The sequence below is a fragment of the Mesoplodon bidens genome (genome assembly GCF_964165515.1).
Source record: "Mesoplodon bidens genome assembly, chromosome: 2".
NCBI classification, from domain to species: Eukaryota; Metazoa; Chordata; class Mammalia; order Artiodactyla; family Ziphiidae; genus Mesoplodon; species Mesoplodon bidens.
This window is the reverse complement of record NC_138177.1, coordinates 135991079-136008421: the sequence shown is the minus strand read 5'-3', so window position 1 is coordinate 136008421 and position 17343 is coordinate 135991079. Positions and strand designations below refer to the sequence as shown.

Sequence of the window (17343 nt, the reverse complement as noted above, 5' to 3'; positions counted from 1 at the left end):
TCTATCTAAAATCAGTTTTCATATTACAGTAACTTATCTATTTCCCTCAAAGAACTAATCACTATCTTTAATTATTATATGTATTTTTGACTCTATATGTCAATAGAATATAATCTGAGTGGACAGAAAGTACACCTACCTTAATTGCTACTGAATCCCCTGTGCTTACTGACTATGACCAGAACAGAGTAGGTGTTCAATTATCATTCATTAAATCTATAAAACCATATCAGGCTAGACTATATTTGAATTTTGGGATACCCATTTTCCCTTCATAAGGCAGAGCTTTGTGAAAGCGACGACTTCTATTTGTCTTTGTATCCTGAATTATTAGAATGATGCCTAGCACAAAGTAGACATATATCACATTAGTTTCATGAATAAGTGAACTAACAAACTGTAAAAATGAACAGAGCCACCAATTTTGATGGTGAATGAAATTGACTAAACTAGCCCTGCATTAAATCAGAATTGATCAACTTGTAAGAGAAATTGTCCTATGTAAAGCTTATATTAAAGTTGTAAAAAAAAAAAAAAAAGAACACAAAACACATAGTTTATATTTTCCTCTCAGGAATGTTTGTTGTTCCTAGGAACTGTTCAGTATTGAAACTCGCAGTCCTTTCCAGCAGTATAAAAAAAATTGTCTAGATTGGGCTTGCTTCTTTCATTAGATTTTCATGAGAATCTCAAAGCTGGGGAAAATCAGGCAAAATGTTTATGCTTTGAGATAAGAAGATTAGGTAAGCAAAGAGTTGAAATAGCTTAGATGAATAAGTGACATTACAGGTAAATACAAAGCAGTTGTCACAAGTGATGAACATTGCTCTGAGCCTAATGATTGTTTTACCTGTAAAGAAGGAAAAAGACAGCCTCAAGACTAATAGATAGTCTTGGTGGCACAGTGATTAAGAACCCGCCTGCCAATGCAGGGGACACAGGTTCAAGCCCTGGTCCAGGAAGACCCCACATGTCCCAGAGCAACTAAGCCCGTGTGCCACAACTACTGAGCCTGTGCTCTAGAGCCCACGAGCCACAACTGCTGAGCCCATGAACCACAACTACTGAGCCCGTGTGCCTAGAGCCCATGCTCCACAACAAGAGAAGCCACTGCAATTAGAAGCCCGCGCACCGCAACGAAGAATAGCCGCCCCCCCACCGCTGCAACTAGAGAAAGCCTGCGTGCAGCAGCAAAGACCCAACGCAGCCAAAAATAAATAAATAAATACAATTTTTAAAAAAGAGCAGATTGCTCCATCTCCTATTAAAAAAAAAAAGACTAATAGATAAAACTGATTTTAATAGAGAAAAACCCATCAAGCAATAAGATAGCTTTGTCTTAGCAAAATGATCATGGAACCTAAAATTCTTAAATATAAAATTTGCCTTTGTGATGTGTTTTTCATGCCTGTAAACTCTTTTCCAACGGTTTTGCTATCTCAGGCGGTGCAATTCTCTGTGTAATTTTACAAACTCTTGCCTATTTGTCATATTAACTTATTCAGTGTTTTAGAGAGAGAATTAGAAATGGTCTTGTCCAAGGTCATGCCCTGAGCCAGAGTTGAGCTCAGGTCTCAGGAGTCCTTGTCTGCATTCTCTCCGTCATATCAAGGGGCAAGAAACGTAAATGCTAAAGGAGTCAAACAGACAGCATAAATGAATAAACAGACCAGGCAAAGAGGTATTTTTTACTTCTACAGAGAAGTTTCTTTTTTCAGCTCTCAGTACTCTTGGGCTGAATTCCATGTTCCCTCCTTTGACAGAGAGACGGGCATAGAGAAATAGATTGCTACTACAAGTAAAACATTAGTGCCATCATGATGATAAATTGAGTGGTGGTGCCTCTCACAAACTGGAGGGTGCAGGCCTGTCTGAAGGGATCAGTCACCACTCAGCTCCAGCTGACCCTTGCCATGGGGGAATACGGTGACCCAGTGTTTTACATTCACCAGTTCTTCAAGAGAAACCAAAATCTGGACTTAAAGTGAAATCTCCCAGTTTTAAAATATTGGCTTATTTTAAAACACATTATATATCCCACGTAAAATACATCTGTGGTCCAGATGCCACCTCATATTACCCATGTATGATCTCTGTGTTATACTGTATTGCATTTCTATTTTTCCCATGTTCCAAATGCAGGTGCCACCTTAATAAGGAAATGCCAAAAAATCCCCACAATTCTAGTTATGTATTGTGAGATGGCCTTTTCCTCTTGATCCTGACCTGAAAGCCATCCTGAAGAAGATCTGACTCCACTCAGCTTAAGCTTCCTACCTATCCAAATAGTTTGTAGCCTTTTCTGCCTACTCCTACAGCTGCCAGCTCTCAGCTGAAACCTCAGAAGATGGAGGAAACAAGAAAAGAGTCACAGAGTCAGGATAGTTCTGTCTATATATTTCTAAGGCAGCCACTTGGCAAATATAGTTATTGTGGTCACACTTGTTATTTCATTGGGAAACAAATACCACTTAATGGGACGCTGTGATCTTCTATACTGTGCTAAATGCATTAGAGAACGAAGTAGAAAGATCAACCCTTGGAACAGGCACTCCAGGCTTTTGAAATGAGTACTCAGTTATTTGACAAACTGGCTCCTTCTTTGTTAATCAGGGTGGGCCTTTGCCATCAGATGCTGTGAGAAAAAAAAAAAAAAAAAAACTGCAGCTGACCTTTTAAGATCTTGTTCTTCCAACCATTTTTACTCTTTTGGTAGTACTTCCTTCTCTTTAATAATAGGTGTTACGATCTAAAAGCCACCTGTATATCACTCACTGCAACCTTCCCTGCAAAGCAAATTTTACTGTCCACGTTTTACAGTTGTAAGAGAAGAGGCTCTGAGAGGTCAAGTAACTTAGGTAGCAGAGAATATAAGTATAGACCATGAGTTTTGAACCTAAGTCTGTTTCCAAAGCCCATGTTTTCAGCTAGTGTCTTAAAATGTAGATTTTATTATTATTCAGGTATGATGAGGCCAGCAGATCAGGAGATGATTGCCACTGAAAGGATAGTTTGTTACTCACAGTTCTCAAGAAGAGGGGGCTGGCTAAACCATGCAGGGCCAAATGGGAAACACTAAGGTTGTCCCTAGTTGTCTGGTACCTGGCTCTGGGGTGATTAGAGCAGGGAAATAGAGGAGGTGTGCTCTGTATTAGTTAGCTTGCATATGAAAGTCATGCTCACAGGCCATTGGAGTCCTTTACTATCTCTAGGAATGGGCTAGCCCTGGAAAGGGCAGTCTCTCCAGGGTCAACAGGGCCCCAGATCCCAAAGCATCACAAGTACAGAAAAATAAAAAGACATGATTAAAATGACCACATTTCCTTTTCTTAGACCCAGAAGTTCAAAGTCATCCTTTCACTCTGATTTTCTTATGCTCTGTAACTATTCAGTCACTAAGTTTTGTTTTATTTTCTTCAAAATGTGTCTCATTCATTCTTTCGTGATGCCAGGCATTGTAGGCACTGAAGAATGGGAAATAATGAGGCTTTTGATTTAAAAGAGCTCAGAGCGTAAGGTAAGAGATAGACATATAAACTAATAGTTATTGAAGAACTTGGTAAATGCTGCAATAGAGCAAGGACAGGGGACATTCGTGCCTTGTATTCCCAATGTCAGCCTCTGAGCCCTGTCTGTGTTTCCTACCCTCTGTGCCTAGTCATCTCCCCATTGTACATACCCTACTGGGTTAATTTTCCTTAACTTGTCATTATTTTGCTTCACAAATCGAAATAATTTCCTGTGGCCTACAATTCAGTAAAACAATAGTCACTTATCTGACTTTTAAGAACCACTGTGTGTCCATACCCTCCTCATGCATCCATATTTTCACCACTTTATTTATTCTCTAATTTAACATACAGTTACCCTCTGACCAATGTGTGCCCCACACAAACAGACACAAATATAAAGCGTGGTAAGTGCTCCCAAGGAGTACATGGTATTCTGTGGGCATGTGGTCCATTATGGTTTGTACATCCCACATTTATCCAACAAATACTTATTGAGCATCTATGATATGCCAGTCTCAGGGCTAGACCAGTCTTCTTACTGTCTATACCCAGATTTGTCTTCCATCTTCATATCTCTACTCATCACAGCCTCCTTTCTGGTATCCCTTGCCTCTAGCCCTTTACTCCTCCAAACTGCCTGTTCTTGGCAATTATTATATATACAACTATATAATAATTGCCAAATATTATATATACAACTATACAGTAATTGCCAAATTATTGACTTCTTGCTTTATGCTGTTGTATGTATTTCTTATTTTCCACTCTATCCCAGAGCCTAGTCCCAGTACCTGGTGTATTAGGCTTTTGGTAAATACCAAATAACTGCATTCATGCATGTGGGACACATGCTAGCTTCTGTGCTTCCTCCAGGAAGCTCATTTAAATCTCCCTTCTCTGACCTCCTAAAGCACTTCCCATAGAAACTAGCATCATATCAAGTAATGGCTTTAATTATCCACTATTGATGCCAGTGGCTTCATTGTGATGCTCCGACTGGATTGCAAACTCTTTAAGGTCCAAACTATGCCTCATTGCAGTAACCCAAAACTGAACCTTCAGCAAGTAAATATTCAAAACCTGGATGATTTTCTTTCCATTGAAATCACCACTTGCTTTGGTATTATCTTGACACATTTCTACACAAATGGAATTTGACAACTTATACCTGGAAGTTGAGTAGACAGTGTGACATGGTAGTTAAGACCAAGGACTTTAGATACAGAGAGACCTCAGTTTGAGACCTAGATCTGTCACTTACTCCCCTATGACCTTAGGCAAGTTACTTAATCTCTTCTAGTCCTGGTTTTCTCATCTCCATGGTGGCTAATAGTATCTTCTTCATGGGAATGTTGTAAGAAATAAATGAGATAATGTATGTAAAATGCATAGCTTAGTATTGGTATATGGTAAATGAGTCAATAAATTTTAGGTGATATCATTTATTCTGTTGTTGGCATTATGGTAGGCATGCTCTGTGTCGCAGAAATCCTGTTTTAAAAGGAGACTAGGACGGGGTAAGGGGGAGAGGAGGTCGCTGAAGCTCAGAGCAGTTAAGTGACTTGCACAAAGTCACATAGCTAGTTAGTATCAGAGCCAGAACCCAGACCCAGCCTCGGTGACTCCAGAACAAAAATCTCGTCCTCTTTACACAGACCTGATGTTCAGGAAGCATGCTCAGAGAAACTATCTCCATGAGGCCACAATAACCCGTCTGTTCGTAGTTTGAATGAAAATAAATAGATCAGAATGGTTGTTTTGGAGATTCATGTAAACGTTGAGACAATACACAGATGAGGTTCAACTCAAGCCCATTGTTGGGTGTGTTTTAGCAAGCAGAGTCACAGCATGGGGAAACACATCCCTTCCTGATGCATAGTGCATATTATTTTGTTTAGAGCCACCGAGTGGATTAAGGAATAAATCCTAGACGCGGAATTTCAAATGAAAAGATGGTTGTCTGCAGAGCTCAGACATTTCTGTCCTTGGAGAGCTCTGTCCCAGTTTCCCATGCGATAACTTCTCAGTCAGGGGAGATTCTCTTGACAGCTCTGGGACAACTCTTTTTTGTGGTTTTTAAACTGGGACTCCCTCCTCCTAGACTCTTTCACTCAACTTCTCCATTAGTAAGACACAGAGAATAATTCAAGGTCTGACATTGCCCTGGGGTAACAGCATGGGGTAACCGGAGGGGGACATGATGTCATCCAGAGGTCAGTGCTTTTAACACCCAGGCCGGCCCCCCTCTACCTCATTTACCCTGAGTTACACCTCCTTCTCATGCCTCTGTCAAACCTCATTCTTGGACCTAATACTACCTGCTGCTACCAGTTCAGCCTTGGGAGTTTCTTTTCCTGCTGTTCTTCTCTTTAAACTTCTTTGTTTTATAAATCCAAGAGGCCAGCAGTTGGTTAAACAAAGCTAGATTTCTGAAAGAGCTGAGACACTCTTGCTGAGTTAGCATTTTAATATTCTTGGATCCTCTGTAGACAAAGAATTGAAAGAAACAGACATTTTAATATATCTTCTTCTGGCTTTAACATAGACTAGAGAAGCTATAAAATTGACCCATCTCTCTTGTTTTTCAGATAGATCACATGGTGCAGGGCCATGCTGCCTTCCCTGAACTACAAGCCAAGGCCACAGCCAGGTAACAGCTCTCTCTGTTCTCTGCAGTTTTCCATGCCCGACCAGATTAGGGGCACTGACTTTAGACAGCTGCATGATTTTCAGATCCGGTGAGCAATGAAAATGCCTGGCAGTACTTGGTTATAAGATAGTCATCTGGATGATCCAGGACATACATGTATTAATTTTCAAAACAATCTAAGAGAATTCACAAAAAAAACTAGAGATCCTCCAAGAATATGCCAGTAATCATGGTTGAGAAGCTCTGACATAAAAGAAAGAGCATGGATTTTTTGAGTCAGAGTTTCTTGGATTCAACTCCAGTTTTTCTCCCTAATAACTATGTGACCTTGGGCAAGTTATTCAACACCTGTCTTTTCATCTGTGAAGCAGGATAGTAACTGATAGGAGTGATTTCTAGAATATATTGTTAAGTGCAGAAAGCAGAGTATTTTATTTATTTATTTATTTATTTATTTACTTTTTTTTGGGCTATGTTAGGTCTTTGTTGCTGCACGCAGGCTTTCTCTAGTTGTGGTGGGCAGGGGCTACTCTTTTTTTTTTTTTTTTTTTTTGCTGTACGCAGGCCTCTCACTGTTGTGGCCTCTCCTGCTGCGGAGCACAGGCTCCGGATGCGTAGGCTCAGCGGCCATGGCTCACGGGCCCAGCCGCTCCGCGGCACGTGGGATCCTCCCAGACCGGGGCACGAACACGTGTCCCCTGCATCCGCAGATGGACTCTCAACCACTGCGCCACCAGGGAAGCCCAACGGGGGCTACTCTTCATTGTGGTACGTGGGCTTCTCATTGTGGTGGCTTCTCTTGTTGCGGAACACGAGCCCTAGGTGCGTGGGCTTCAGTAGTTGTGGCACATGAGCTTAGTTGCTCCTCGGCATATGGGTTCTTCCCTCACCAGGGTTCGAATCCATGTCCCCTGCGTTGGCAGGTGGATTCTTAACCACTGCACCACCAGGGAAGTCCATAAAGGAGTGTTTATAATATATTCTTTTTTATGTAAAAAGGTGATATAAGAAAATATATGTGTATCTACTCATTTATGCAAAAGAAATATAGGGAAGTTAAACAAGAAACTAATGAGATTGTTACCTATAGGAGGTGGGGTAGGAATGGGATGGAAATAATGGGGAAATGGGAACAGGGTAGTAGGAGGGAGCGACACTTCTTTGAATATACCTGTTTATACAACTCATACTCTTAGAATCATGATGATGCTTCATGTCCCCCTGAAAATAAATAAAGGATAGATAGATAGATAGATAGATAGATAGATGGATGGATAGATGGATGGATGTGTGTGGTGGGGGTGAAATACAAACAGTGAAAAAAATGAACCTATTGTATTAATAATAAATAACATGATCATACTAATGGGGGTTTGGGAAAGAAAAGAATTAACCTAAGTAATTTCTACAAAATTATTAGCCAATATGCTTCAAAGATTAGGAAGCTTAAGGAATTACTAGAGAATTGTCCCAGATTTGAGGAGACTAAGATGCTACTACATCTAGAAACAATGTATGATCATGGGTTAAATCTTGGCCAGAAAAAAGCACATTAGTGGGGAAAACTGTCAACATTCAAATAAGTATGGAGATTAGTAATAATACTGTATTTATGTTAATTTCTTAGATGGTGAGTATAGGGGAAGTCTGCATACTATTTTTGCAATTTTTCTGTAAATCTGAAATTATTTTGAAATAAGAAGCTTGAAGAATAATTATTGAATGAATTTCATGATAATAATGCTTAGTGGTTGGGCTTTTTAACAAAAGTAAGGTATTTTATAATATTTTCAGAGAAACCCCATTCATGTAGCTAGTACCTGGCAAAAGGGAGATAGTCAAAGGTGGAGGTTACTATCCTAGATCCTGGAGCCAAATTGCCTGTCTCAGCTGCACCCTTTAGTAGCTTGTTACCCTGGGCAATGTACTTAACCTCACTGTGCCTTAGTACTTCACTGTACAGGAAAATAATAGCAGTAAACACCTCATAAGGTTGTTGAGAAAATTAAATGAATTCACATAGTGTCTGGGATATAGCAACAATTGCTGAGCTATAATAAGTAATCAGTAAATGGTAGTGGTAGTGATAAAAATTGTTGTAGTTACTCGTTTTAGACATTTCCATTCCACCAAGGGACGTCTGTTCTTATGGGGAGGCACACCTGCACAGAGCAGAATGAAGTGCATACTGACTAGAATATAAACACTGTGTCATCAGGGTGTAGAGGAGGGTTGACCCCACCAAGGAGTTTGAGAAAAGTTTCATGAGCTTTCCCTTCTAGGAGCCTCTAGTTACAATGTCATTACCATCTACAGGGGTCATACCACTTAGCCAATAACTAGCACTTTAGTTGGCTTAGAGACCACATAACCTAGAAGAGGGATGCCTAACCTCAGATCACCAGGGAACCCCTTAATTGTGTGCAGAGTTTTGTTGATTATATACTTGTGTGTACGTTTCTGGGAAGAGGGGCCATAGCTTTTATCAAATTCTTGAGGGGATCCAGCACTTTAAAACCTCTAACCCAAAGGAAAGAGCACAGATGTAGAGTTTAGAGGTCTAGATTCAAATCTCAGCTCCCACATACATAGTTGTTTGAACCTTAGTTTCCTTATCAGAACATGGGATAGTAGACATGAGAGAACCAGCCATGGATAGCTCTGAGAATTTATTTTGAGTTTACAGAAGCAATGTATTTGGAAAGGCTTTGTAAACCGTACAATGACAATGACAACAACCACTACTACTACTTCTACCACTATTACTAATGATTATAAAAGAGGCGGACCTTTTGGAGGGGATTGTTCTAGGGTTAAGCGGCAGATGTCAGTCATCCATCACCTGCCTACCTTCTCATGGAGTAGCAAGAACACTGGACTGAGGTCTTGGCTTCTGGTACCAATTCTGCCATCAATGTCTTGGTGACTCAGTTTCCTCACCTATAAAATTACAATAATCCCACCCTGATTAATTCATTTTCCAGGTGTTATGAGGATGAAAATAGACAATGGAAATGCCAGTCTCTGAAGATCTTAGACCTCAACTCAAATCTAAGGGATAGGTTAGACTTTGCAATGAAATACTCAAAATGTCCAGAACTTTCTTCTGTAGCTGAACCTCATGTGAGTAGTTTTGATTGAAAATAGGAAGAAAGGGAGGATTTATGGAATAGCATGTAAACCCAGAGAAACAGCAGCGTAGGGTGGTCCAGAAGCAGTAATTTATAGAATTCAATCTTAGAGTCAGACTGGATTTACATCCCACGTCTCTTCACATGCCAGCTGACTTCATCCCGCTTTCCAACTACCTCTCTGTATTTTCCCCTCTGTTTAGAGCTAAGTTTCTCCAAAGCATTGCCTGAACTCTTGGTCAGTTTCCTCACTCCTCCCTTGCCCACTCCAGTTTGATTCTGTCACCATCGGCCCCTGAAACGTTTACTGTTCAGGTCCTCGGCGACCACAGGATGTCTTCGAGTCCCCTTCCTTGAGCTCTCAGCTCCATGTGGCACCAATGATCACTCCTTCTCCTTCCCACACTCTCTTTTCTTGGCTTTCCAGAATGTCACCCTCACCCAGTTTTACTTCTGTATCTCTGACTATTTCTTAATCTCCTTTTCAGGCCTATGATCCTTTTCTCTATCACTAACAACAAAGTTCATCACAGCTACATTCTTGGACCTCTTCTCTCTTTGTGGTCTTTTCCGTGGTCCCATTTACATTCTTGGCTTCATTTCCTTCTATATTTTGATGACTCTCAAAATTTTATCTCCAGTTCATATACTTAGTAGGCATTCAATATTGGTTCTCTTCCCTTCCGATTTCTTTTTATTGTCTTGCAAAGGAAAATGTGTCTCTATCTTATCAGATCTATAAATAGACTATATCAAGACTAGCACTCACTATGCTTCAGATCTTAGAAATAGGAATAGTTGTTATTAAGTGAAGTTAGTTATTTGGAAGGGATAACAAATCCCTTGGAATCAAAAACTGTGTGCCTCTTGTGGTGTGACTTAGTGCCGTCTGCAAACAGCAATGCAGGTCACCCCTATCTCAGAGCTTAGCATCAGCAAATCCTATTTGAAACCATAGAAACAAGGGTTGATAAACAGATTGAGTATTTTATACTCTTGATTTACTGTAATCCTTCTAGGCTTCATCCTGAAGAGAAGAGTTCTGTGAGCTTATGAATTAAGTAAACAATAACTAGATGTACCCATGAATGTAAATGGCAACCGGAGTCTCTTTCTATGTAGGGCCAAATACCCAGAGATGTTACTCCATAGCCAGAGATCACCTTCCATTGATTATAACTTCAGCTCTTTACCTCTAAACTGCCCATTATTGTCTTACTTTTCTTAAAGAATCTTTACTGGTGGTTCAGAATGAGGTTATGGTGATGGCACAGTTCGGTGGGAAGATGTTGGCATAATCCACAAGTGCTGGATTCAAGGTTGACAGCAGAGCCAAGGTTAAAATCCAGGTCCTCTGACTGTCTGATGAGTGTCTTATGAGCACTTATGGTATAACAGTGAACAAAGAAAAAAAAAATCCCTCTTTTCATGGAAATTGTGCTCACGCACATATACACACATTTACCTACATGTGCGTGTGTGTATGTTTATGTTTGTATGTATGTAGAGAGAGAGAGAGAGCGCACATACTCCAGGAATTGGTAAGCATTCTAAAGAAAAATAGAGATGAGTAAGGAGACATAGAACGACAAGAGGTGTTGGAGTGACGGATGGGAACTATTTCAGGTGAAGAAGCCGTCCTTGATGAGGTGGCACTCTAACAGGACTCTGAACTGAATAAAGAGAGAGATCAAGCCATGGTTATATGGAGGAGATCCCTTTAGCCCAAAAGAACAGCAAGTCCCAGGGCCGGGAAGCAGCAGCCAGCTTGGCAAGCTCAGTGGACATTGTAAAGGGCACTGTGACTGACCAAAGTGTGAGGGAATGGGGGACAGATGAGAGGTAAAATTTAGCTGAAGGTCAAACCATGCAGGTCATTGTAGAAAGCTATAAGACTACTGCCCTTTATTCAAGATTTTTGTTTTTGAGCAGATGGAAGACACAGTCAGATTTACCTTTTAAAAGGATTACTTTGGCTGCTCTGTGGAGAATAAACCAGACCACTGGTGGGGATGGAGGGTCAGTGGAAGACATGACTCCTGACCTCAGCAAGTTTGTGGTCTACTGGAAGAGGAGGACTGGAGACAGAGAAGCCCAGCCTGTTCTGAGCTCCTTTTTCAGCGGTCACTGCAAGCAGTGGTCATTTCTCATTGTTATTCTGTTAATTTCTGGTCTCTCAGGGGTGCAAGGTTCTGCTAATTCCCATCCTCTCTCTCAATCTGTCTTTCTTTTATCCCAGTCTCCCTGGAGTGTTTTGTTATTCCTTTGAGAACAATCAACTTTTCTTGATATGATTTATTCTTCAAACCTCTTTTGCTTCTGTGATTTCTATAATCCCACTGAGGATCACTTTAAAAATGTACTGGTCCCCCATATGCCAAATCTCAGGGTATATCTAAACCTTCCCATTAAAATGTGTATAAATGCCCCCCGCCCCGAGCAAGAAAAGGAGAAAGACCAAGAACATTTTTTAAGAATTTTCAGTGTGCCTGGCACTGTGCTTAGTGATAGTTTTATATATATATATATTATCTAATTTAATTCTAGTTGAGGAAATGAGTATTATAGGGACTCCACTTCTAAACATTGTTTTCACTGTGCATTCTACTCTTGTGTTCTCAGATTGTTCCCTTGGTCTTTATGGCTTCTTCAACCTTGGTCCCTCAGTCTGACAACTGGGGCCATCAGTCTATCCACAAGTATTGACTTAGGCTCCCCTGAGCTAGGACAATCATAGAACCAGGGTGATGATATTAACACCTTTCATCCCCCAGGGTGTGCCAGGATAAATGGTAAATTCTTGATGTCTCTTGGATGAGAAATGTTTTTCTAAATAGACATAAGCTGGATATTACAATGCCTTTCTTTGGCTTCTGTTCTACAGGCAAGGATAAGAAAGCGTTCAGGGCACTGGGGTCCTCTCAAGAAGACTGAGGGCTGTGCTGACTTAGGAAATCAGTTCTTCATTTTCTGCCTCTCAGCAGATTCACTGTAGCCCAGCATAGTGCCTGGCACATGGGTGGAAGTGCAGGGTGGGGTGTCACAAGATGCTTATTCCTTTTCTCTGCCCCCTTCTGTGGGATATGCCAGTACGCCTGGAAGGTTGTGTCCATATGACTCCAGAGATCTACTCTTTTGGCAGCTGTACTACAATGAGAGGGAGAGGTAAAAATAACCTCTAATAGTCCATGCGGGATCAATATTCATACATTCTACACTTCAGTAACTGTGTTGAGCACCTGGTGGGATGCATAAGATGTGACTCTTTCCCAAAAGGAATTCAGATTCCAGCAATGGATACAGATAAACTTAAGAGGCAATTATCATACAGTGGAGGAAGGGCCATTCATTCATTTGATGGCTACTCTTGGGCGGTTCTGTGTGCCAAGTGCTCTGTTAGATTCTGAATGTATACTGGTGATGGTCTGCCTTCATGAAGCTTAAAGTCCAGAGGAGGCCATAGACGGTTAACAAGTAAATGAACCCATAAATAAGTCTATGGTGACCAAACATGATATGACAGAAACTAACAGAGTACGATGATAGAATATCAGGGAAACCCCATTTAGATGAGGTGGTCAGGGAAGCCTTAGCTGATGGAAGCACCGTTAAGCTCTGAAGGATATAAATGAGCTAACCATGTGAAGAGCAGAAGGGAAGAACACCAAAGGTTACCAAAGGGGAAAGGTTACTAAAGGAGAAAGGGGGGTCGGAGGGATAAATAAGGAGTTTGGGATTAGCAGATACAAACTACTAGATATAAATAGATAAACAATAAGGTCCTACTGTGTGTGTATATATATATATATATATATATCTGAATCACTTTGCTGTATATCGGGAACTAACACAACATTGTAAATCAACTATACTTCAATTAAAAATAAAAAGATGAGTCTAGAACAGTGATTGCCATAGGCAGGTAAAGAAGATAAGAGAATTCTAGGCAAGAGGGAGAAGGATAGGCAAACATTCAGAGGTTAAGACCTGCATATTTTGAAAAATTAGAAGTAGTTTAGTGTCACGAGAGCATGATGTGTACGGGGTGAGGAGGGATGAAGAGTGGAAGGCATGTCTGTAACCTGGTACAATGTAGGGAGAGCTAGGTAATGAAGAACATTATGCCAAACAAGGAAGCTTATACTTTATCTTGAGGATAATGGGGAGGAATCCCTGAAGGTTTTAGATAGGTATGGAGTCATCATCAGAGTTGCATTTTAGATGAACCACCCAGGAAGCAGTGCAGAAAACCTAGTTGGAGAGGGAACAGTTTCAAGACAGGAGGTAAGTTAGAGGGCCAGTCCGCTAATCCACACATTTGAAGAGGGCCTGCATAAAGTAGTAGCAGTTATGAGGGAGAAAAGCATGCTGGTTAGAGGAATATTTAAAATAAGAAACTGACAGAACCTGGTCCAAAATTAAATTTGGAAACTGAGGGAAGGAGAGGAATAAAAAATGATACCCACTCTGGCTCTGCCCCCAAAATGGTTGCTTGAGCAACCACTTAAATGAGATTGCCTTTGGTCAAACCGAGGAGCATAGAAAGAAGAGTGAGTATATCAGAAAAGATGATGTGTGTCATATTAGACATTTTGTGTGTGTGTGTGTGTGTGTGTGTGTGTGTGTGGTACGCGGGCCTCTCACTGTTGTGGCCTTTCCCGTTGCAGAGCACAGGCTCCGGACACGCAGGCTCAGTGACCGTGGCCCACAGGCCCAGCCACTCCGTGGCATGTGGGATCTTCCCAGACCGGGGCACGAACCCGTGTCCCCTGCATCGGCAGGCGGACTCTCAACCACTGCGCCACCAGGGAAGCCCCTAGACATTTTTAAATTGAGGTCCGTTTGGGCATCCAGGAGGAAGCATTTGATGGGTGCTTGGATATTTGACATGGTACTCATCATAGAGAAATGAGCAGGAGATAAGCGCATATATTTGGAAGTCTTCAGCAATAGCTAGTTAACTGGAGCCCTGAAAGGAAGATGGGATCATCCAAGGGTGTAGAAAGAATGAGAAGAGGGCCAAGGACAGGTCTCTGGGAGTCTTCGTATACTTAAGGGACAAAGAGAGGAAGAGAACCAGCTAGAAAACCAAAAGAGTATCATCGCCTGGAAACAAGGGGAGGAAAACAAATTAGTAAGAAGTGGCCAAGTGGTACAAAATGCAAAAGACAGTTCAAGTAAAATAAAGGCAAATAATGGTCCATTGGAGACAGCAACAAAGCGGGGATTTCTCCTCATGGTGGAGCCAGTCTCAGTAGAATGGGGCGGGCAGAATACCTATTGCAGTGGGTCAAGGAGGAACTGGAGATAGTGTGGAAGCTTCTTTTCCAAGACTTTCTCTTACTCCTAGAAAAGGCACAAATTCTTCTGTTAGACCATGTGTTCTGATTTGGGGTTTGAAAGTACAGTCACTGTACTTTTGGGCATCCTGTGAATCCAAAGAATTAAATGGTTTATGGAGAAGGAAAGTAGAGATTCCAGGGGTGCGGTATGCATTGAAGATTATGAACCATAAAGTCTGAAAAAAATCTTCCCTGACTCTAGAAGTGAATTTCCTGTGATGAAAAACAAGAAGGAACTATTTATTGATCAGCTATCACTTTATAGTACTCAGGACTCCATATTTAATCTTCATAGCAGCCTATAAGGTAAAAGTATTAACCCTGATAGCAAAAAAGTAAACTAGGCTTGGAGAGGTTTAGTGTACCTGGTCAGCCACCTGGTATACAGTGAAGTCGCTTTGTGATTCTTGAAACTGTATCTTCTTCTTCATACACAACAGGACTAGGAAAGCAAGGATTTCTCTCTCTAAGAGAGGATAAATGAGTCTGGAGTTCATGAAAAAGAGGGAGACCTATCACTAGGAACAGTTAATATGTGATTCCCGAGCTGGAAGAGGGCAGACCGCCATTTGAGAAAGAATTGATAAAACATACAAACTGAAACAAAGTCAAAACCAAAAAAGGCACCATGCAAGGTTAAAATTATGTGAATAATGATGTGCATTTGTTATTTTAATGTTTTCCAAGTGCATTTCATTTTGAATGATATACTCAGATAGTGCACATGGTAAGGGATAATTGAAAAAACGTGCAGAAGAATGGCTGCATTCAAAGAATAAACATACAGCTGCGAGGAGGTTAGGAGTCAAAGGGGTAAGCATATGCCCCGTCCCCCAGGGATCTCATTAGTGCACGAGTGACCGTATATGTAGAGGCTAAATGAATCTCACTGTTTGCAAAGACCCGCAGTAAATGAGACAATGACAAATCAATAGTAATTAGGCCGATAGGTTCTTATTGACCCAGATGTCTGAAACCAAATGCCCTGCTCTGAGATTCCTTGAGAGACAAAAGATTTATAGACATGTGCTTCTTTTTTTTTTTTAATCCCTTTACTCTAAGTGCAGTGGTGCTCTTCTGAAGTTCAGTGTTGCTAGAATTAGTGCAGACTCTTGACTTCTGGCTGGAAAGGGTGTTCTTGTGGCCATCGTTGGCCGTGTGATTGTGTTGGACCAGGAGCAGAGAGAGCTGGGAGATAGAAAACCAGGGTGTGATCGTATTCTCCCCAGATATATGGTTCTGGCCCTACCTTCCGTGGAGACCTCAGAGGATCCTTTCTTAACACTATCATAGAATCATCCTAAAACAGAGTTTGAATGTAGGGCTTTGACACATAATTCCTGGCTGGGGATACAGAAAACACATGGCTTCAGAATCACAGAGAGTGTTTAACTTTGGACTCGGTCACATGTCTACACGCCTTACTCATCCCCTGTGTAAAGGGGTGTTAGTGGTACTCGGCTCACTGGGCTATGTTTGAAGGCCCGAGGAACAAGAAGCAGCAGTTGATGTTACTCTCTGGTTAGTGAGCCTTTTCCCAAGAAGATCTTCATCTTCTAATATGATGTAGGGCCGAAGACTTTTACAGACAGGAATGAGGAGTCAGGGCAAGAAGCAAGGAGAGTGCCTGATAGGGTGGACTGCCCTCGCCTCCGCCCAGCACACTTCTCACACTTACACATGCGTGCACACACACATTCTCACACTTACACACACACACGCACTTACATAGAACAGTTTTGTTTTTCTATATTTTCTATCTTGGAGTTCCACATAAAGTTTTTATTTAATAGGTGTTTAAAAACCACTACTTGTTTGTTTCTTTCTTTACACTTAGTTTAGAAAACTTTTAGGAATTTCATGGGATCCAGAGGGACACTCACAGTGTCACAAAACTAGAACTAGAAATCGCTGAGCTGCACTCCTAAAACATTTTAAATGTAAATAATAAATATTATCTTATGTATCTTAGATATCAACCTCCCTTGGTCATTGATCTCCTATACTTTTTTTCCACCATTATTCAAGCCATGTTTAAGGGTGTGGTTCCAAGGACACCAGTGGGAAGTGGCATGGGATGCCAACCCACTTTCTTCTAGAATTGTCAGTTCAAGAGAAGGAAGCACCTTTAAAGAGGGGAAGGGTAATGAACTTTTGTGTCATGCAGTGAGATTTCACCCAGTGAGGTATTTTACACCCATTATATGTATGGGAAAACTGAAGTTCAGGGAGGTTAAGTCACTGGCCCATGTTACCCAGCTAGGACAGGTAGAACCAGCATCTGAATGCAGGACTGCCTTGACTCCCAAGCCCATCATCTCTGTCTCCCTCTCAGGTAAATAGACTGAGAGAATGAGAAAGGTCATCTGACTCCCTCATTCTACACGTGAAGAAACGAAGGCTTAAAAAGAGAAAGAACTAGTGCAATGTCATTTGGTAGGTTTGGGTTGGAAATCAGGCCTCCTAACTCCTGATCCTAACTGCATTCACTCCATCATATGACTGCCCTTAGCAAACTCCTATCCTAAGTTGGGGAACCATCTCCATTCACCATCATATTATTATTATAATTAGGAATACTGATTTTTAAAAATCCTTTACATATGTCCAGTACTGTACATTTTGCAAAATCCTGTATCTTCATCTACATAGTCTCCTTTGATCTTTACAAAACCCTATGAGGTCAGTTGGGCAGGGATTATGATGGT

At 41.1% G+C, this 17343-nt stretch overlaps 1 protein-coding gene across 9 annotated transcripts in view; it reads left to right on the top strand.

Moving 5' to 3' along the window:
• The window catches only part of FGGY (FGGY carbohydrate kinase domain containing), a 426675-nt gene that overhangs the window by 291988 nt on the left and 117344 nt on the right, over positions 1 to 17343 (top strand). For all 9 annotated transcript variants that reach the window (XR_014015075.1, XM_081224383.1, XM_081224384.1 and 6 more), the window contains one exon: positions 6101 to 6162. Coding sequence is in view for 8 of the 9 variants with exons in the window: in XM_081224383.1 (XP_081080509.1) it covers positions 6101 to 6162 (62 nt within the window). In the remaining variant the exon portion in view is untranslated. The remainder of the gene's footprint in view (positions 1 to 6100; positions 6163 to 17343) is intronic.